This window comes from Camelus dromedarius, chromosome 34 (genome assembly GCF_036321535.1).
Source record: "Camelus dromedarius isolate mCamDro1 chromosome 34, mCamDro1.pat, whole genome shotgun sequence".
Taxonomy (NCBI): Eukaryota; Metazoa; Chordata; class Mammalia; order Artiodactyla; family Camelidae; genus Camelus; species Camelus dromedarius.
Window position 1 is genome coordinate 19,809,691 of NC_087469.1, and position 22,277 is coordinate 19,831,967.

The 22,277-nt window shown below is 43.5% G+C and overlaps 1 protein-coding gene across 4 annotated transcripts in view; it reads right to left on the reverse strand.

Moving 5' to 3' along the window:
- Positions 1 to 22,188, reverse strand: part of NCAPD3 (non-SMC condensin II complex subunit D3) — a 66,465-nt gene extending 44,277 nt beyond the window's left edge. For all 4 annotated transcript variants that reach the window (XM_031443353.2, XM_031443354.2, XM_031443352.2 and 1 more), the window contains exons 1-14: positions 22,093 to 22,188; positions 19,351 to 19,505; positions 16,293 to 16,455; positions 11,901 to 12,085; positions 11,128 to 11,295; positions 10,962 to 11,023; positions 10,690 to 10,777; positions 8,911 to 9,044; positions 7,642 to 7,714; positions 6,745 to 6,870; positions 6,364 to 6,616; positions 5,903 to 5,959; positions 5,584 to 5,673; positions 420 to 493 (exon numbers count right to left, since the gene is read on the reverse strand). In XM_031443353.2, coding sequence (XP_031299213.2) covers positions 420 to 493; positions 5,584 to 5,673; positions 5,903 to 5,959; positions 6,364 to 6,616; positions 6,745 to 6,870; positions 7,642 to 7,714; positions 8,911 to 9,044; positions 10,690 to 10,777; positions 10,962 to 11,023; positions 11,128 to 11,295; positions 11,901 to 12,085; positions 16,293 to 16,455; positions 19,351 to 19,505; positions 22,093 to 22,153 — 1,689 coding nt within the window. In that variant the 5' untranslated portion in view covers positions 22,154 to 22,188. The remainder of the gene's footprint in view (positions 1 to 419; positions 494 to 5,583; positions 5,674 to 5,902; positions 5,960 to 6,363; positions 6,617 to 6,744; positions 6,871 to 7,641; positions 7,715 to 8,910; positions 9,045 to 10,689; positions 10,778 to 10,961; positions 11,024 to 11,127; positions 11,296 to 11,900; positions 12,086 to 16,292; positions 16,456 to 19,350; positions 19,506 to 22,092) is intronic.
- Positions 22,189 to 22,277: the final 89 nt, after the last annotated feature.

Here is a 22,277-nt window from a genome sequence, read left to right on the forward strand (position 1 = left end):
GTTTGTGGCTCTAATTTTTGAGGCCACGGATCCATCCCTCCTCCCAGGAAGTCCCGCCTTTTAGAATCTGATGAAAGTTACGACCTCACTCTGGAGAAAATCTGACATACATTTTATGTACACAAGTGTTTACAATTTCAGGGGTTTCATGAACTGTATCAACCCATCCATGCCCCCTAGGCTAAGAATCCTCATTCTAAGGAAAGAAATTAAGGACATAAAATTGCAATTCCTAAAAAGCCAGCAACGCAGTAGGGAGGTTAAGAACAGACAGTCCTCAGCTCATCTATGTAATTTACACGTACAAGGACCAAGGAGAACTAGTGTAAGTGGAAAGCAAGGTAAGTAACGAATGTGCTGGAGCATTTCTGAAATACTCTCTTGCAGCTTCAAGTTGAAAGTCCAGAAAAAACTCCTACCTGGAGTGCAGACCTCCTGACATTGGCCTTCTCGTCCTGGGCCCTCTTCCTCAGCATGGCCATGACACAGCTTTCTGCCACGGAAAGAGTCATCAGGGCTGAGAAACACCACACAGCAGCCAGCACCTCCCTACCCAGTGCAGAGAACACTACCATCTGACTGCCTCATTAGCTTGTTCTGTATCCCAAGAAACCAGAGCACGGAATGATGTAGAAAAAGAAAAAAGTTCAAATAATTAGCTATTCACAATAATGCAAAAGGCAGAGCAGTAAAATTTTTAAAAAGCACAAATTCTGGAAAATTGTTTTAAATTCTGGCTCCTATGTCTGAAATTTTGAATGAATTATTTAGATCTATTCTGTTTACTACAAATGGGAATACCTAAACCATAGGGTTTTTTCTTTTAAAGACTAAATAATACATAACAGTAGCTTTAAAACCTTCCTATCACCAGCCCCTTTATACTATTAGAAATTAGTGAAGACTCCTGAGTTTTTCTTACGTAGATTGTATCTTTAATGTGAATTAGAAATTTAAACTGAGAATTGTGAAAAGATTTAACAATTCATTTAAAAATAGCAAGGTATGTCACTTATAAATGACATAATGTTTAATTTAAAATAACTATATTTTCCAAAACAAAAAAAATTTAGTGAAAAGAATGGCACTGTTCTACATTTTTGCAAACTCTTTAATGTCTGGCTTAATAAAAGATAGCCGAATTCTCATCTCTGCTTCTATCTGCTTCTGCCTGTCTGGGACCTCTGGAAAACTCCAAACTACATCTGTGAGAAAATCAGAGTGCAGACGGTAAATGGTGTCCTAATATCATTATGAAAACTGTATTAACTTCAAGGACCCAGTGAAGGAGGCTTAGGGACCCAAAACCACACTTTTGAGAACTGCTGATGTAAAAGATAGCACATTAAAAAATGAAACAGAGAACGGAAAACCATTGAGAAAATCAATGAAATCAAAGTAGGTTCCTTGAAAAAGATCAACAAAATTAGTAACTTTTTGCTAGAGTAGAAAGTAAGAGAGAAGATTCAAACTGCTAGAAAAAAAAAAAAAAGGAATGACTGAGGGAACATCACTACCATTAATTACTTACAGAAATAAAAGGACTGCAAAGGAATACTATGAAAAGTAACCTAGATGACATTTCTACAAACTATGGAAACTGACTCAAGAATACACCATGTGTGAACACAGCATAACAAGTACAGGGATTGAATTAGCAATGAAAGCACTTTCCACACGTGCACAAAAGGCCACGACCAGATGGCTTTACTGGAGAGTCTACCAAATACTAAAATAAAAATTAACACAATGCTTCATAAACTCTTTCAAAAAACAGAAGAGAACACTTTTCACCTCCCTCTACGAAGCCAATCCTGAGAGCAAAACCAGACAAAACAGCTCAAGAAAAGAAAACATGAGACCAAAATCCCTTGTGAATATAGACGTAAAATCCTTAACAAAATATTAGCAAATTAAGTCTAGCAAGATACAAAAAGGATTATACGCCATGCTTGGGATTTTTACCGGGAAGTGGGAAAACCGCTCACTGTGACACATCATCACAGAATAAAGGACAAAGGCCACGTGATCATTTCCACAGATGCAGAAAAGCATTTGCAAAATCCTGCTCTTTCATGGCAGAAACACTCAACAACCTCAGAATAGAAGAAACTTATTCACACTGGTAAAGGCCAAACTGAAAAAAAACTCAGCTACCACCACTCTCAGCGGTGAAAGAAGGACAAGTATGTCTGCTCTCCCCACTTTCCACGACCTCCAGAGGTCCCAGCCAGGGAGAACGTGCCAGAAAAGGAAATGAAGCCATCAGATTGGGAAAAAGAACCCAAACTCTGCTCACAGATGGTGTGACCTGATTCGCAGATAAGCCTAAGGAATCACACACACTCACACAACCTGTTAGGGCTGGTAACAAATTCAGCAAGGCTGCAGGATACAAGATCAATCATCAAAATACCAGTTGTGAAAACTGGCAATGCACAATTCAAAAATGAAATTGAGGAAGCGACTGCATTTGTAACAGTATCAAGAAGAAGACGATGTTTAGGGGTAAGTTTAAAGAGCAGGAGTTACACACTGAAACTATAAAACATCACTGAGACAAGCCAAAGGCCTAAGTGGGTAGAAAAGCATCCCTTGCTCACGGGCTGAAGGGCTTACTATTTTTACGATGGCAATACTCCCCACATTGACAAACAGATCAATCCGTATCAAAATCCAAGCTGGCTTTTTTGTAGAAATTGACAGCTGAACCTAAAATTCATGGGGAAATACAAGAGACACAGAATAGCGAAACCAATCTTGAAAACCAAGAACAAGAATGCAGAACCCACACTTTCTGATCTCAAAATTAGTGCAAAGCAACAGTAATCACAGTGTGGTACTGGCGTAAGAATGGACAATGGAGTGTCAAAGGAACAGAACTGGGAGTATAGAAAGCCCAAGTGTCTACGGTCAACTCACTTTTGGCAAGACTGCCAAGAGCATTCAAAGGTGAAGGAACAGTCCTTTCAACGGTGCTGTGTCTATTTGACATTCACATGAGACAGACGGGCCCCTACCTCACACCAAAATTAACTCAAAACTGAGCAAAGACCAAAACGTATGAAGAAAACATAGGAGTTTCTTGGATTAGGCAACAGTTTCTTAGCCATAACACCAAAAGCACAAGCAAATAAAAGGAAAAGTGGACAGACTTCATCAAAGCTAAAATGCTTTATGCCTCAAAGAACGCCAGGAAAGTGAAAAGATAACCCACAGAGTGAGAAAAAGGTATGTGCAAGTCATGTATCTGATAAGGAACTTGGAACCAGAATTACAAAAAGAACTCTTTAAACTCGAGAATAACAGGATAAATGAGACCACCTTGGCTGTTCCCACTTTTGGGCTAGTATGAGCCATGCTGCCACGAGCACACTTGTACTGGCTTTAAGTTCAAATATGGTCCATTCCTTCTGGGTGCTCATCTAGGAGTGGAACTGCTCGGTCACAGGGTGACTCCACGTCTAACATTCAGGGGAACTGCCAGGCTGAATGAGCACACAACACGTGGTCTGTCCATACAATGGACTGTTATCGCGCCATAAAGAGGAACAAGATGCTGACCCTACAATGAGGATGAACCTTGAAAATGTGTGCTAGGTGAAAGAAGCCATCCACAGAAGGTCACACACTGTAGGATCCATGTCTTTGGAATGCCGATACAGGCAAATCCAAAGGCAGAGGCTAGGGGAAGGGAGAATGGGGCATGACTACTAGGGGTGGGGTGTCTTCTTCAGCCAATGAAAATGCTCTGTAACTGACTACATAATTTTGTGAATACACTAAAACCCACTGAATTATACACTTTAAATGGGGAATTTTATGATACGTGAATTATATCTCAAAAGTAAAAGCCAAACAAACAAACAAAAAAACACCAAAAACAGTGCTTAGCACAGCCTGGCATGTAGTAACTATACAAATTTTTTAAAGTATAATCAGTGCCAACAATATAAGTCATTTCAGTTTATCAAAAATAAGATGGGACACAACAAGCTCTTCATATCTGGCAAATTTGAGTAATTTGGAACCACCACTGAATCAATACAACTTGATAGTTCTAAGTGTCCGTGCAACAGTAAATCTGTAAGACTTGCTAAGACTGGAGTTAATGCAAACATTCAACATTTTTCTAGATTAAATCTTTATGCATTTTAGGGCATCTCTATTTATACTGAGTTATTGCTCTGAATTTAACTTGAGTAACACGTGCTAACTTCTAGCCATGTAAATGTAGTATCTGAGGCTGATCTGATAATTATCTCCCGGCACCTTACAAGAACCTCTGCACCTATCCCCTAACATTACAACTTCATGTAAATAGAAGCAGAAACACAAATGTGTAAGATTTATGCACACACGTATCTGCCTTTCCCACCGCTCCTTAAGAGATGGAACCATGTTTTACTAAAGTGTGTACCTACAATGCCTAGCACAGATGAGGAGGGACCAGACACATGTTTACAGAATAAACTAATAAATCTCATTAGAGAATTTATCCTCTACACATGTGTTCTTTCTCTCTCTCGTGTCTCTCTCTTAAAGTCCCTTCTCTAAACACAGTTTCTATGGCCTGGACCACAGCCCTCTGTGAAAGACGGGGATGTTGGGAGGGCCAGAAAGCAACCGGTGGGGAGATCTGCTGACTCCACATCTCGGGTCCTGCAGCAGTTCGGTAACAGCTCTCACTTCTAACGCAGCTCTTCCCCCAGTATGTTATGCAACGTTGTAGCACAGATGAAAGAAAGCCCAGGAAAGTAAAGTGACTTTCTCAAGACCACACAGCCAGACAGAAACAGAACCTGAGAGTAGCCCCAGGGCCATCCACCACCAAGCCCAGGGCTGTTTCTTCCCTCCCGAATCACACCGATGCTTTCCCACCCCAGATTACTCTGGGTTCAAGTCGATGAAGAGAATAGGCATCAGCATGTTCAGAATCCTGCGCTGGAGTCCATGGGTTAGAGACCCCTCAACCACTCCACCCACTAAAAAACTCATACTATTGGTGAAATTAGAATCTAATTTCTCAACTGTCCTTGCAGTGGAAGCTTGGACTCACAGTTTCCTACCACGTTTTAAAAGTAAATTCTGGGATGGCTTAGAGTCAAGATGCCACATGGAAAAAGTAATAAGGAATAAAAATGAGAAAGGTGAGTGAGCACCATACTATTGTCCAGCTTTCCCCCTTTTCTGTGATGACTTTTATCCAAACAAATTTAATGTCTACTGCACTTTCCGTAGTAACTGGTCCTTTCTGGTCAGTAAGCCCAAGCGTTCAGAACAACTGACTTCAATAATAAGACATTTGCTAATATTCTCTTGAGTGTTACAGAAACACTGGGGTTTACTACATGACAAGTGAAATACAACTTACTCTTACCTTAAAATGAAATACAGTTTAGTAGAAAGACATTAATTAAAGATATAAAATAGAAATTACTCCACTTTTAAGGGGAAAAAAAGATTTTCCAATTCTTAAGGCTGAAAATGACAGAAAAAACTTCCAAGGTTTTTGTGCCCTACTCACAGCTGTCTGAAATCCAGCAGTTACCAGCGCCCTGACCACGACAGAAGCCGACATACCCCTAGATCCAGCTGGTCCACCACTGCTGTCTGTATGGGTCACCTCCGAGCCTCCAGGGGGACTAAGTGTCTGCCTCTGAGAGGAAAAGGCTTAAAAACAGATTTAAAAAGGTTCTGTCATTAGACTGAAAACTTGTTACACCTTTTAGCAACATAAGCATTTAAGTTACCGCATCATCACTGGGTTGGTGAAGAAAATAAGCACAGTACTGAAACAGGTAGTACAGAGATAGAGAAAAACACCTCAAAAATCCAGCGAGTCCTTTACGCAGGAAAACAATTACTCAGTATTTCAAAATGTATCGATCCATTTCATTACCTGATGAATGTTTTGGCAAAGTGTCATGGTGGCTCTCTATTCCTGAAATTGTAGAGCCTAAAAATAAGCAGACAAACAAGAGAGAAAAAGGCATAATGTCAAAAACCGTTAAGTAAGTATCTACAGAGGAATCAACATCAAGATGATGAGGCCTGAAGACAAGGCAGGTCTCAAACTTCTGACAGTAACAGCCCCCTTGGTGTGCACTGGGTGGACGTCAGGCCCCATACAGCCCGCCCAGCGATGCAAAGGAACAGGGAGCACAGCCAGCCACCTCACCTCTGAAACACAAGCATGTGAGATACTTAAAAAGGCTTGTCTAAAATCATGGACAGTCACTGAAACGCACTGAGAGGGTCTCGAAGGGCCCCAGTCTGTCATGCCACATCTGCTGCTTTGGCCAGAGCAGTTTCTGGACCAGCAGGACGCAGGCTGGACCCCACAGCGCTCGCCACACTCACTGTTAACGAGAAGCTCCAGGACACTCTCGGACGCAGACGGGACAGAGAACTCCAGGCAGTGTGCGAAGCTGGACAGCGCCTTGCTTCGCACGGTTGGGGCCTTGTCTAAACACCGGGCAAACATGATATCCTGAACCAAGAACTTATGCTTCAGGAACCTGTGCTGCTCCGGGCGGAGTGTGCTGTCCACCTCGCGTTCAGGCAGTTCCAGCAGAGCCAAGGCAACGTCGAGGGTGAACACCCGGTGTGGGATCTGGAAAAACAAATTGCACGCATCTCCATCAGAGAGGAAGAAAACCAAAGCGTCCCTGCATCTTCAGATCTGTTCGCCAGAATGCTGCGGAGCCGGGAAACAAGGTTTTGTGCAGATGTGTCCCCTACCTTGGAACTTCGCGAGTATCTGTAAAGCCAGGCAATGAATGCAGCATATTCCCCACAAGGAAGCTTGCTGAGCAGCTGGACCAGGGACTGAGCTGCATGGGTCCGATACTCCGACTTGTCAATCACCTGAAACACAGCACTGGGAGGCTGACTGGCCAGCATCCACCTGCAGGACAACTGAAACACTCCTGGTAATACACGTGGACAACCAGTGAGCACACCCAGCTCAACGACAGACGCTGAGCAACAAATGTTACAGGAATGACTCACCAATTCTGGGTCTTGGTCCCCTCTAGAAACTAACCTATAAGAAATCTCTAAGCCTTTTCCTAAGAAATACAGATTTAGCCAAATTTCAGAGTTTATGGACCCCTAAGGTCCACAGAGTTCCAGTTAAGAATCAGCTGTTCAAACTGTGATAAAAATTTAAGAATAGAAATCTAAACACTGACTGGATATTTGATGACTTTAAGGAACTACTGTGAATTTTTTAGGTGTTTTAATATTTTGTGGTTATGCTTTTAAAGAATTTTTAATCTTTAGAGAGACACATGAAATATGTATGTCTGAAAGGATATGATGAAATTTGCTTCAGAAGAAAATCCAGTGTGTACATGTGCTGGGGGACTTATACCTTATAGGGATATACGTGACACAAAATTGTTGATAATGTGTTCACTCCATTCTATTTCTTCATGTATTTGAAATTTTCCAAAATTAAAAAAAAACAACACTATCTCGGGAAACATCTAGTGAACATACTAAATAAAGCTGTTTAGTGAGGACACTCATCCCCTGGGATGGACACAGATACATACACATACACACACACACACACACACACACACACACACCCCTCCATAGGTACTCACGCACTTTTATTAACACAAACCGTACCTTGGCACAGATGTGCTGCAGTAAGATATGAAGGACTGGGAACACACTTTCCTTTAGTTCATCCACAAGAGAGCTTAAAAAAAGAAAGAAAGCAACACGTCCACTGTTAACAATACACTTACAATGATAATAAAACAGCATTTTCCTTGAATCCATTCTCAAAAACAGAGAAACTTCTGCACTTTAGAAATCCTAAATATTAAAAACAACCTACCCCCATACTGTAAGCACTGTTTCAGAGCATGAAGATTAAGACAAAGTGTCCTAGCAGAAGACCATTCCCTACTCCCAGGTGGTCCCCGAGCTGCTGCCAAGTGGACAGCTGGGGTCAGGGAGGAGCAGGTGTGCAGTCCTCACACGACCCTGGGGCTACTCAGGACATTTCATATTAAGAGTAAAATATATCCATCTGGGGTAAGTAAAGACGAAGACACAGTACTACCTCGTGGTGGCTCAGTGACATGTTCTGCTTTGATGATTTACAGCAGTACTTCTCCAAACTCCAACCCAAAAGGAAATTATTATAATGCACAGATCTGAACCATGTTTACTGTTCAGCTTATTCACACATTATATGAATGTTACTGCAGTGGCACCATGAACTCACGGAAGAACTAGAACAAGTGTTTCTACTTAAAACATCTTAGTTATTTGATGTTCAGAAAAATCCTTAACCAGAGACATTCACTCAAGGATCAGACGACAGCCTGTACTGGACTCCACTGTCCACAGCCCCAACCACACCACGTCCCGCGCCTACCTCCACGTACACACACACTCACACGCACATTTCCCACTTCCTCCACCACCTCCACGCTGCACACTGAACACCCAGTAATGGAGGGAAAGAAAAGCCAATGACACAGCAAACATCATTTTCCCAATAAAGCTGAGATACGGAACTTTTTAGGTGAAGCTAAGTGACTCCTGAGGGAAGAACTGGTCTATTAATTATTGCCAAAGAAGCAAAAACTAAGTAAGTAGAAGTAACAAGGAGCAACAAGGAGATTCAGAGGAGAGAAAAGCAGAAAAAGCACAGGAAGAGGCAGGCTTGGGGAGGTAAACACTGAGCTGACCCCACAGGCAGGCCATGGACTGCAGGTGCTCATCCCTCCCACAGAACCAGACCAGCTACAAAGTGCTGTATTTTGAGTCCCAAACCACAAACAGATCAGAATTTTGTTAGTTTCCATAGGTGTCATAAATCTTGGTTAGTACAGGGCCCAGGAGACTGAGAGACAGTAAAGCTCCAAGCAGTGAGTGCACCACCTGATAAAGCGAACCGCCTGGTTTCTACTGCTGATGACCGGCGAAGTGATAGCAAGGGGGGTGCGATGGGAGCCCTCGCCCACTTCTAACATTAGTATGATGTTCAGCATTTGATGGAAAACACAGCTGATAACCTGGAAGAGAAAAGAAAATTCAATTTAGGGCATGACAGAGAATCCCAGGGCCTCGGGGACTGCAAGCAGACCACAGTGAACCACTTCAAGTGTCTGGAGGTGAGTCAGGTTGACACGGTATTCAGTAAACACACCATGTAAACAGTGAGAAAGCCCTGCTTGCGCGGGCGACGACAGGCATATCACCTTGTTCTCTGTCCACCTTCTTGCATGGCAGCCCAGAAATCAGGGCCCACGGAGGACCACCTGCAACTTACAAAGAATGCTACCGATAACCCCTTACAGAAAAAAGAAAGATGATGACACCTTATACCTGTACTTCACCCGAGGCTTACAGAGCACCTTCCACGTGTATCCCATGTAATTTACTCAACTTGTTAATTCATTCATCCAGGAAACAAAACACTTCCTGAAAACCAAGCTTGTGGCAGGCACTGCATGAAGCACGTTCAGGTATTACTAGATTTGACCACAACCCGAGACCTCCAGTTCCACGAGGTAAGCAAGGCAGCACCTCCATTTCATACTTAATACCAGTATTATTATCCCCACTTGATACACAGCAAGAAACTCCAAAGGTGAGTAGTCCAAACTCAGCTAATTAAAGGTCAGGCCCAATGTCACCCAACATCAGGACAACACTGTCACAACAAGAAAACACTACGTCCTCAGAGACACTGCAGACACAGAAGGGTAACTCTTTCCACCCACCTTTTGTTCTACACACTGAAAAGCACGTGGGGATTAGAAGCATTACTGTCAATTCTATCACATCCACATTGAAACACAGAAATGACAATGACGTAATGAATCACAAAATACAGAATGTTTTCTAAGCAGCAGGCATTGTGCTGAGGCACTTCATGTCACCCTCCTGGGACAAATCTACAAGGAAGGTAAGTCTTTTGTCCTTTTCATCCAGACAAGAAAACCGAGGCCTCAAAGGTCCAGTAACTCACAAAGGACACACAGCCAGTGAGCAGTGGTGCCTGAGTTTGGGCACAGAGGTGCAGAGGCCGCAGGCCTGGGGCCCCTGGAAACTAAGCATATCACAGCCACCAACGGCACAGGACCTTGGGCTCACGTTTTTTTGCAAACTCTTGTTTTATTAATGACATCCAGGTTCATTAACACCACTAACTCCAGCACCCAGAGCAGAGGGGCTTCTAAGGTCACCTGGGGGCAAATCACACGTGAACACTAACCAGGAATGTGCCTGCAGAATTATCCACCGAAGTACAAACACTAACAGAAGTACTGAAGCACACATGAATTGCCAAGGGAAACCTGAAAACTCTCTGACTGTCTGCTCTTCTCTTGAGAAGAATTTGGTAAAGACTCTGTAAAAGTAACGCTCTGCTCAACGGCTTATCTGTCTTTCACCCAGTTCACACTGGAACCTCTCTCTGTGCCGTCACCCAGCAGTAATTTCCCATGGCCGCCAAGCATCTGGGTACAAGTCTGATAATGAACAGCAGGCAACCAGTGGCAGTGGGGATGCTTTTCATCACACAGGAGTCCTCAGGTCATGAGAACAATCTGATAAGTTAACACAGCATCACACCAACTGCTTCCAGCATTTTCCATCTGACGACCTGCAGGCTTTCAATTCAAAGAGTAGCTCAGTTATGTCCTGTCTCTTTACCTTATCTCCTTCCCCGTGGATTGGGGAGCATAGCAAATACAATCCACGATAGGCCAGTTCTGGTATGTATTTTGCTTCGTCAAGGTTTCTAAAGAGAAAAGATTAGTTAATGGGTATGATTTCACCTGGAATACTTCCTAACCCTATAAGCCATATTTAAATGAATGAATTGGACCCATGTGCCAATTAGGAAAAAAATGGCACTTAAACTTCTGCTGGAGCAACTTATTGTACATATTTAAATATTAGCACTGTAAGATTTAAAGACTCACCTGGCTTGTGTAACATGAAATTCATGAAGAACTGGTTCAAAATTAGTTAATGCCACAAAAACCTGGAAAACAGATGCCCAGAAGAGGTCTGATCTTTCCTGCTCCTCAAGTGTCAGCCATCGTCTGTGCCCTTGCATGTGCCCAAGGCTCAGGAATTCTCACTTACCTCTACACAATTTTGTACACATTGTGGCTTTTCTTTCAGGGAAAACTTGGGCAGAAGCCTTAAAAAGTTCTTCAAAACGTGAAAGATAGCATTTCGAATCTGACAAAGGTCCCGGGCAGAAAAATAAATACTCTCTTCATCTTCTTGTTCCTCAATAATTTCATCCATCTAGATTATGAAGAAATGTACAGCTGACTGGGTAACACTGCCTAATACTTTCCTGGTGGTTTTCAATGTCCCCAAATCAAGGCCAGTGAAACTCCAGGTAGTCACTGAGATGCTGAGCAGGTCCCCTGCCTGCTCTAGGTCTCTATGGCCAGTGATCGGTCACTGGACTAGTGGATGCTATCACAGTTTCTAGTCCCATATTATGGAATCATGAGAATTCTTGTGTTTCTCAGAAGTTCTGACGTCAGTGAACTTCTCTCTACCATCCAAGAATTTGGAATTAACGTCCTTCTACGTTCTTATGGATGTCAGTCCTCAGGATACTTCGACCACCCTCTCTAATGACAATAAGAACATGGCAAACACACCTGCCAGCATGTGGGAGGCACACCTGGAACGAGACCAGGAAGACGGCAAGGCAGAAACCTACACTAGTAGAACAGAACATGGGGCAACCGAAAGTCCTACTGGCTGGCTGACGGTACCTTAGGGCCTTCGGTTATAATCATGACCCTGAAACCCTGCCTTAATATGGAGTTAATTCTTAAATAAATCAGAATCCCCTGTTGGTACAGATTTGCTATACTGGCCCACTCACTTCTTACCTCCATGTCCTCTTTCCTGGGGAGCTTTCCCCTCTTCCTGCTCCCTCGTGGATTAGCCTGAGAGTTCTTTGGTTGTTCTTTTTTTCTTTTCTGACTCGAGCTGGACTCCTGGGGCCAGCTCCTCTTTAGAATCTGAATACATTTGTCAAACATCACTGGGTGGAATACTTGATTGGCAACACTGCCTATTCATAAAGAGCAGAGAGTAAGCAGGATAGATTTAACTGTCTTGAAATATGTCTGTAACAACAATGAAAAATTAAAAAGCAAAATCAAGCTTCTCTTTAACTTTAAATAACAATGAACCTTTAGCAAGAAAGTTCCATTCAACGTCAGCCCTAGGCAGTGAGCAGTTGGGCTGATCACAAATAAGTAACGAGATTTCCATATCTGGCCATGAGGGAGAAATTGGTTCTATACTTGTCCTCCTGCTATAAACAACTCTACAACTGGACAGAAATTTGTAAAATAACCATTCTAAGACACAGAGCAAGAAGCAGTCTAGCCATGTAATCCCTGAGAACAGGGAAACCAGTGAGGTAAATCCTCACATTGGCCTGATTTTGTGTCTGGAGGCGATGTCTGGGCAACAGCAGTAAGATGGTGAACCTGAGCACAGACAGACCGAGTCCGGAGGGCGAGTGGACTGGAGGGTACAGAGCAGGGCACTGGGGGAGTCTGCACAGCACTGATCACTGCCGTGCACACTAGAGGGACCCCCAGGAAGGTGGGCTGAGCAAACTATCAACAGGTGGGAGACAGGCAGCTTTCAGAGCACATCCTGGGCAGAGACATGCCAGAGCTAAAATACAAAAGACATTTGTTTTTTTGTTTTCTAAAAAAAATTAAAGATACTTCAAAGAAAAACGTTAGGGATGAACTGTGTGGTTCATGACACGCGGAAATGAGATGTATAACTACAGCAACACACAGAGGAGGGGAGGAGGGAGAGTGCACTGTCTCATGGTCCTTACATCACCTACAAATTAGTGGAATATCATCTGAAGACACACTGTTAAAAGTACTTACTATACATCCAGAGCAAGCACTTAACACACACACATGCAAATAAGTACAGTTAATAAGCCTGAAGTGGGGGATGACGTGGAATACTAAAAAACAACCAATCAGACAAAGGCAGGAAGAGGGGAAAATGGAACAAAAAACAGATGGAAAACAGAAAATAAATATCAAGATGGCAGGAACACAACCACACTCATAATTATATTAAGTGTAATTATCTAAACTGTCCAAATGTTCCATAAAAAGACAAAGATTATTGAGAGGATGAAACAGTGCAGGGCAGTCTTCAACACGCTGTTGAAATATAAGCTCACAGACACAGCACACATAAGGCATGAGAAAGGGTATCCCAACCAAGGACAAGTTATGTAGTAACCAGCTGAAGATTAAAGAAGACTTCAGCGCAAAGAATACAGTCAAAGAGGGACATGACACAACACCAAAAGGGAAGACGTTCGAGCATAAATGTCTGTATCCAACAGACTTTTGAAATACCTTAGGTTAAAACCAACAGAATTGAAAGGAGAAACAGATAAATTAACAATCATACCTGGAGATTTCAACACCCTTCTCTCAGTAATTGATGGAATAAATAAACAGAATATCAGAAAGGATATAAAAGACTCGAACAACCACAGCAACCAATTTGACATTCATAGAAGAGAGACCCACCAAAGGTAGAATACACATTCTGTTCCAGTGTAAACACAAGATTCACTGAGTCAGAGCCTGTGCCAGGCCACTTCCGGAAAAAACCAAAAACTCAGTAATTTAAAAGTATTGTAATCATACAAAGTATGTGCTCTGATCTCAACATAATTAAAATAGAAAGCATTACAAGATTTCAGGAAAGTCCTCAAATACTTGGAAATTAAACACACTACCAAATACCACAAGAGAAATCAGAAAATTGCTTTGGTCTAACTGTACAGATCATCAAAATCTTCGGGATGCAGATGAAGCAGTAAATAGTGTAACATTACGTGTATTAGAGACAAAGAAAAGTACGTGAGAACAAAGATCTAAGCACCCACCTTAGGAAGTCTGAATAAAAACAAATTAAACCCAAAATAAGAAGGCAGGCAACCAAAGAGATAAAACCAAAATCACTGAAATAGAAAATGGACAAACATTAGAGTATAACCAAAACAGCAAAAGAGGGTTCTCTGAAATGATCAATCTCTAGATTGATGAAGAAAAAAATACAGATTAGCAACATCAAGCATGAATAGAACACATCACTACAGATTCTACAAACAAAAAATTTCTTTCAATGAAAACTCCAGGCCCAGATACCTCTCTAGCGAATTCCACCAAAAATTTAAGAAAGAAAAACAACCATTTCTTCACAAACTTCCAAAAAGTAGAATAGGCAAGAATACTACCCAACTCATTCCATGACACTGGTATAGTCCTAAAACACAAACCATCAAAAAGACATCAACAAACAAGCAAAAACATATCTATGCAAAAATACTCAATAAAATATTGGCTAACTGAATCTGACAAGATATAAAAAGGATTAAACACTATGACCAAGGTCATGCAAAACTGGCTTAACATATGAAAATCAATCAGTGAATTACTGCATTATTAAAATGAAGAACAAAACCACATGATCACCTCACACACAGGTGCAGAAAAGCAAATGACAAAACCTAATACTCATTCATAATAAGACACTCAACAAAGTAGGAATAATAACTCGATAAAGGCTATCCTCAAAACACCCCCAGCAGGCATCATAAGGGCAAAAGACTGAAAGTTTTCTTCCTGAGATCGGGAACAAGACAAGATGCCTACTTTCCCAATTTTATTCAGCAGTGGGCTAGAGGGTCTAGCCAGGGCAACTAGGCAAGAAAAAGAATTGAAAGGCATCCAGACTGGAAAGGAAGAAGGAAATGTATGTCTATTCACAAGTGACATGATCTTACATGTAGAAAATCCTACCAGAACCAGAAAATGAGCTCAGCAAGGTTGCAGGGTACCAGATCTATAATCAAAAAGTGACTGTACTTCCATACACCACCAGCAAACAATCTGAATTAAGCAAACAAATTCATCTACTACAGCAGAGACAAGAATAAAATACTTGGGAATAAATTTAACCAAAGATGTGCAAAAGCTTTGCACTGAAAACTACAAAACATCACTGAAACAAATTACAGACCTGAGTATATGGAAAGACATCTGTGTTCACATCCTGGAAGAATCAACGCTGTTAAGATGGCAACACCCTCCACATCGATCTAGTCGATGCAATCCCTGTCAAAATTCCAGCTGCCTTTTTGGAAAGAAATCGACATGCAAGCCCTAAAATTCATATGAAAATGCAAGGGGCCCAAAATAACTAAAACCATCTTGAAAAAGGATAAACTATGATCAAACATTATCAACAGCATCCCAACCATAATCCAGAAACATTTAAAAGCAGCAGGTAACTGGCAAAAATATGACTTGCTGGAAAGCTGCAAGTGGCCATGTCATCAGTAACAGCCACCTCTCGGCTCTGGAACAGAAGGAGCTGAACTCAGCAAGGAGAGAAGAGTGAATCTGGGTTTCCAACACCACCACTTCTCCGAGAGCCCAGGTATAACTGAGACATCGCTCGGCAAGTGAGTTCTTTGGGAACTTATTTCAAAAGTCATTACAGGAGCATTAACAATAAAACAAATCGTTGTTCAAGGCTTTACACATCTCTTTACCAATTTCCAAATCGCATGGGAAAGTCCTTAACAGTCATTACAGACGTACCAATGTAAACAATGACAAGCAGAAGGAGGGGGCGGCGGGGGGCAGGTCCTGATTTCTCTTCAGGTGAACTGGTTCCGCAGCTATAGCCCTTCTCTGCCCCCTCCACCCCTTCTGCTCACACCTAAGTGCTCAGCCCAGAAAGGAAGTGCTACAGCATCATAGACAGACTGTCCTGTGCTTCCCTCACTGAGACCAGCTGTCCACAGGCCTTCTGGACGAGGATGCTTCCAACCAGTTCCTACACCCACACGGGGGAGAGAATACCCCCCCGCACCCAGCACTTTTCTCAGCCGGGACAGGGAGGCAGGGGAGGCCGGGCAACATCAGAGCTGAATACTAGGAGTGGAGCTCCTGTAACTGGGAAACAGCCCCTCCAGCTGTACCCTCTTGGATTATTTGTATTAGGTTACAGACCCAGCACAGAAACACATTTACAGAAAAACGGGAGGGGCACTTCTCCAACACTGGTGACATGCCATGTGCTTCCAAGATTTGCTGTCATCTAATCTGGGAACAAATTCATTTCACAAGTGAGGAAACAAAGTAGAAGTGTTCAAAACAATGCAGACAAATGAAAAACTAAAAGGTCTGTCCTATCACACCAAACACACATACCTGGTACTTCCAGCAGCAGAAAATAAAGCCCGGCAGCGTGAAGGCCGAATTCGCGATGCTGTACGCTGACGCTCTTCTTATGGACCACCTGAACAAAGTGATGGAACAAGGCCACCAGCGCACCGTGAGAGATGTTGTTCTCGATGAAGAAGGTCCAGACGCTCTGCAGGAGGGGCAGACCACAAAAGCCAGCAGTTAGAGAAATGGAAAATCTCCTACTATTTGATTTTTGTAAGTACTTAAAGCCTTACAAAGAAGAGGAACAGGCCATCCTGGTTCCTAATTATAAGTGCTTGCCATCTTCACAGGGACTAAGATAGAAAATTAAAAATGCATTATTCAAAATTACAAAGATAAATAACTATATAAGAAACTTAAATAATTATACTGCCAAAATTTTTTTGGATAAGTTTGAAGCATATATATTTGTGAAATTATCGTAGGTAAACTACACTCAGATTTTGGGACCTATATTAGCAACTGCTCAGACAAGTTACCCCTTCATCTAGGTTAAATTCATTCATCACTCTAATTAGTAACTGAGGAAATCAGAGCAACTTCTTTCAATCTCAATGTTCTATGGTCAATGGGAGTAGGAAAGGGAATATCTGAAAGTATCTCCCTCAATAGGTTTCAGAAGTAGTCTAGGGAAGAAAGGAAATAAACCCCAGAGAATAAACCACAATTTTATTAATTCTGCCACTGTTCCATGCTTTCTCCTACTAAACACAGGAAAAGGAAACAGATTATTTCTATAAACCAAACGTTAACAGGAATTACACAATTTATTCTGGGCTACCTTAAAAAAAACGTAAGCCCACAAAAGTTCAAGAAATCAGACCTTGCATGTCCTGCTTCCCTGAAAAGACGGGGACAGTGGTAGGTGGTGCCTTGGCTGAGACACTGCCGAGCACATGCCGCTTCACAGCAGAGACTATCTACAGTCCTCTCAGCGCTCTCCTTTCCCCCACATGGAACTTCTGGAAGAAGCCACCTTCCACCTTCGCAGCAGTTACATCAGCTCCACTCCCCTCCCCTGCAGCTGTGACCCTGGAGACCCAGTCACCTCTGCAGCATGACACCTGACGAGGGCTGGCTAAGTTCACAAACCCTATCAATTCTACCTCAGAAATGTCCCTAGGTTCTAGCCCTCCAACCCAGTTCCCGCAACCATAACTCCAGAGGCTGCTGTAACATAAAAACACAAATGAGCAAAGTATAGTTAACCGCTGAACAGCTCGGCGGGGGTGGGGGTGGGGCGCTGACTCTGCGGAGCCCCAACTCCTCAGTAAACGCGGTTCCTCCATATCCATGGTTCTGCATCCATGGGTCCAACCAACCCAGACCGTGCACTCCTGTATTATTTACTACTGAAAAAACCCGCATATGAGCGGACCCGTGAGGTTCAAACCCATGTTGTTCAAAGGTCAACTGTATTATCCGCAGGGTACACTGTCTCCCTGCGTACAGTGTTTTCCAGTGTCAGTCACTCCATGGTCAAGAACACCTGTCCTAAAGCAGATCTCTCCATGTTCCTTAGTCCACTGCTCACTAGAACCTCTTCCTCCGAACCACGTGTGAGGACTGAGTGAGTTAATACATGACGAACAGCCTGTCACAAACCTCCAAACCCCACAGTGCACAGCTCAGTTCTGCATGCCTTGCACTGCCCTGCCCGACACATTCCCACCGTGATGCTCCCTCCATAGGATGCCCGGGGACCCTCAGTTCTGCTGGTCTAAATTGTACATACTTGTGAAGACTTGTCTGCAGCCAGCTGCTTTCTTTCTGGAACCTTCCCATTCTTAATGAGCTCCTTTTCCATACCTCTGTCAGACTGCCTCTAACTAACCTGTCTTAGAGCAGCATTCACAACACAGACCCCGATGGTATGGTCTCCACCTGTGTGGCTGGATGTGGTTACCAGGTATGCTTTGGTCAGTGCAGAGAGTGGACTGGGCGCTCCAAGAGCTCATTCTCCTCCCTCGTATCAGGAGAGGCTCCGATTCTTAATAATCATGTGATTGCCCAAGGTGCTTCACTCAGCACTACATTTAACGAATGTTTAACTGGATGATTTAATTTCTGAATAGCTACATGAGCCTTGTGACTGAAACATTTTTTTGATAATTTAAATTTTCCAGAGATGTTAATATCTAAATATATTTTGTTAAGCTTCCTACCCCTTCAGCCTTTTTTTAAACTCCTTTATTGTAGTATGGTTCCTGTACAGTAAACTACATATATACATGTGTACAATGTCACTGAAGGACAGTGTACACAGATGTGCAATTTGATGAATTTTGATAGATGTATACACCAATGAAACCACCACCACAATCAAGATAGCTAACATTTCCATCACTCCCCAAGAGGTGGAATTTTTTAATTCCCAATTTATCCCTTCCCACCCCCTTTTCCCCCTGGTAACCATAAGTTTGTTCTCTGTTTGTAAGTCTGCTTCTGTTTTATAGATAAGTTCAGTTGTGTACTTTTTAGATTTCACATATACGTGATATCATATGGCATTTTTCTTTCTCTTTCCGGCTTACTTCACTTAGAATGACATTCTCCAGGTCCATCCATGTTGCTGCAAATGCCTAGCCCTTCAGTTTTTGAAAAGCAGTTAATGATCTAAATAGTAATAAGCACACTGAGTAGACTCAATATTTAAAGGAACTCTTTTTTCCATTTGTAGTGATCACTTCTCAGTTTAATATCAGATTTTCTTAAATTAAGGCCTGAATTGTCACTGCACTGGCCATCTTTGCTTATTTGGTTTGTCTGGTTTTCCTTCATGCCTTGGCCTTTATTCTTTAATTTGCTCTTGTAAAAAGTGGTCATGACTTGAGAAAGACTCACAGAACAACACCTTGAGCCTTTGGGAGAAAGGCTATGAGGGCACACCGGCAAGTGGACCTCACTCTCGTGCTGCTCTCACTGTGCTCCTTATGAACTATATACTGAAAAAAGCTACGCTTTAGATGACAATGACTTTTGCCCTCTACTTCTAGCAACTAAAGATGGCTAGTTTGATTAAATAAATTTTTTTTTTTACCTCTGTAGATCCATGTTCTTCAATAGCAAAAGGGAAAAGACTGTCATAGAGTTTTGTGAACGCACTCAATCCATTCTCCACGATCTCTGCTTCAATGCTGGGATCCAGAGGCTCAGTCTCTGTGAACTCCAGTTCCCACACTGCGTCCACCCATTCTAGTGGGAAGATGCAATTAAATCAACAAATGTTTTACAACAAGTAAACACCAATAAGCTTTAGACTCCAGGTACATTCAAGAACAGAAAACTATACTAGTACAAGTCTCATTTAACCACACCATACAGGTGCAGCATAATCAGACACAAGCAAAAAAGGTTAAGGAAATTGTTTTTTGATCATAACTAACAGTTGGTCATTAGGTTGGTCATCTTCTAAAAATATCAAGAACAAAAATACTTTTTAGATATAATAGTTTCGGGAGATGATCCAGCTTTCCAATATATTTAATCTGGAGAGGGAAGAGAAGGTTAATAAAAGATTACCTCACCTGCCCCTTTGTAAAATTCTTATAGCCAAGTCAATAAACCCAAATAAAGTAACAGCGCAAAGGGACACCTGAGGCAACGACTATTTAACGTGCTTTTTTTTTTTTTTAAGGAAACAGGCTTTAATCATTGCTGACAACTGGAATATACAAACAGCATGACAATTCTGAGTATATCCACAAGAAAGATCCTTAAGATAGTATAGATTCCATGAAGAGAAATTTCTAATTGAAAAACCTGTCAGTAATCCAGGAAAGAAGGGACAAGTAAGGCATGTTCTGCACCACAGAGACCTCAAGGCTCATCCCTGAGCAAGGTGGGGTCTGGGGAGAAGTGCAGCCAAGCAGAACTGTTTCACCTGCTTTCATCACTCACTTGCTCTTTCCTAATTGTTCTCTTAATAAATACAATCATCTTCTTGCATCTTTTCCTGCCTTTTCCCCATACATTCCACCCTTTATTTTATATGCATATTTTTAAACACAAACCTGTATTTCTGATCTCACTTCTGATTTGGAATTACCAAGGCCCAGAGGTAAAAGATCTGGTGTTAGGAAATCAATATATTCAATAAATGATAGCTATTATTAAGCTTACAATGGGTGGGTGTTAAAACAGCAGTAGCCCAGTACAACAGTAGAGAGCAGATAGATTACTGGGGAGGGGAGGGACAGAGGTGACATGAGGATTCTTCTTCAGTTGCACCTACACGTGGGGTTACCAGGCAAAGACATGCAGAAAAGTGCATTCTGGACAGAGAGGACCCCATAACAAAGCAAGGGGGGGAAATAAAGTGTGACCTGTTTGGAACAAAACAGTTACAGCACTGAGTTCCCCATGAAGGGTGAGCTGTTATCAGTATTTACTCAGCAGTTAGCATGCGCAGGTACTAAATTAACCTTCATAAATCCCCAGGACACAGACAGTATTATCCCCATTTGACACATAAGGAACCGAGGCTTAGCAAGGTTAACCAACTGGCCCGCGATCCACAATGCCAAGCGGTGGACCAAGAGATCAGTCCCTGGCTGGCTCCAAAGCTCACACTCTCGGAAAGGACCACCACAGGGTATGCGGAGGGCTCTCATGCGCAGGCCAGACAAGCAGTCATTACTTAAGAAGCTAAGGGGAGCCACTAATGGTTCGAAGACTTGGCAGGGTCACGCCGGCATTTTCAAGTGATCCTGGCAGGGGAGCGGGGTGGGGCCAGAATGCAAGTACCAGAAAGAGGCAGGATGCGCCCCAAGTGCCCAGGCCGGCAGCGGACAGGCCACAGGCTTGAGACAAGGAAGAAGAGGGCAGCGCACAGACATTCAGGGAATAACAGCAATTAGCACCAGTATGGCGGAAGATTCAACTCCCAGCAGGCCTTGAGGGAGACTTGACTTCTAGTAGACCTTGAGCTTCATCATATGCTCATGGTGACAGAGTAGCATGATACACAACATGCCCAGAGAGGCCATGACAGTCCCAAGGATAATCACAGAAGGTCAAAGAGTGGGCAGTGGCAAATTCCTGGGAATCCCCACCCCTTCCCCAGGGTAGACGGAATGGTCCTCCCACTTGCAGGCCTGAAGCTACTCAGCCCACAAACGCTGGCAACACGACGCCTTGCGGCCGCGTCTCTCTTGCTTCCTCCTCTTCGGAGACCACCCGCACTCGGTCTGTGGAGTGCGTACCTACTTTTACTTTAGCCCGAGCACCCAACCCCACACCTCTTGGCCTTTCTCTTGCCTTTTGAAACAGCCTGCACTCTATGCAGTGTGCATCTCTCTAAATAAATCTGTCTTTACTCAGCAGTGGCTCGCTCTTGAATTCTTTCCTGCGGGAAGCCCGGGACCCATACCTGGTGGGGCGCCTCCCAGGGGCTCCCCGGAAACCTGGGACCCGGCCCTCCTCACGCGCTGAATCTGTTTTTCCTGAGGCGTGGGGACGAGGGGCTGCCGCCACCAGCGGCTGGGGGGCCCACTGCCCTTCAGTGACGCCGGGCGCCCGAGGACGCCAGCCACACCCGTGCCCCCTCAACACCTGTGCACCCCAAGCTCAGGAGGTCAGTCCGGCCCAACAATCAGCTAAAACCTCGGCGCCTGCGAGGCTGTCGGCGCAGAACAGGAGGCAAGGCCAAGAAGCGGCAAAGGAGCCCTCAGAGACCCGGCCAACGTCGCCGCCCGGCGCCGGCCCTCCCCAGCCCCGGACCCCGGCCTCCCGGGGCCGAGCGCCCCTCCCCCGGCCCCCCAGGCTCGGGCCGCGTCCTCACCCCGGCTGAGGTCCAGCGGGGACCATGGCTGCAGGCCGCTCCCCAGGTTGGGCCGCGCCATCACGACCGCCGCTCGCCTCAACTTTCAAAGCTCGCTCCCGCGCGCGCGCCGAAGCCGTACTGCGGCCCAATCGCAACACGGAATTCGCACCGACCAATCACCGCCCCCGGCCTCTGCGTTCCCG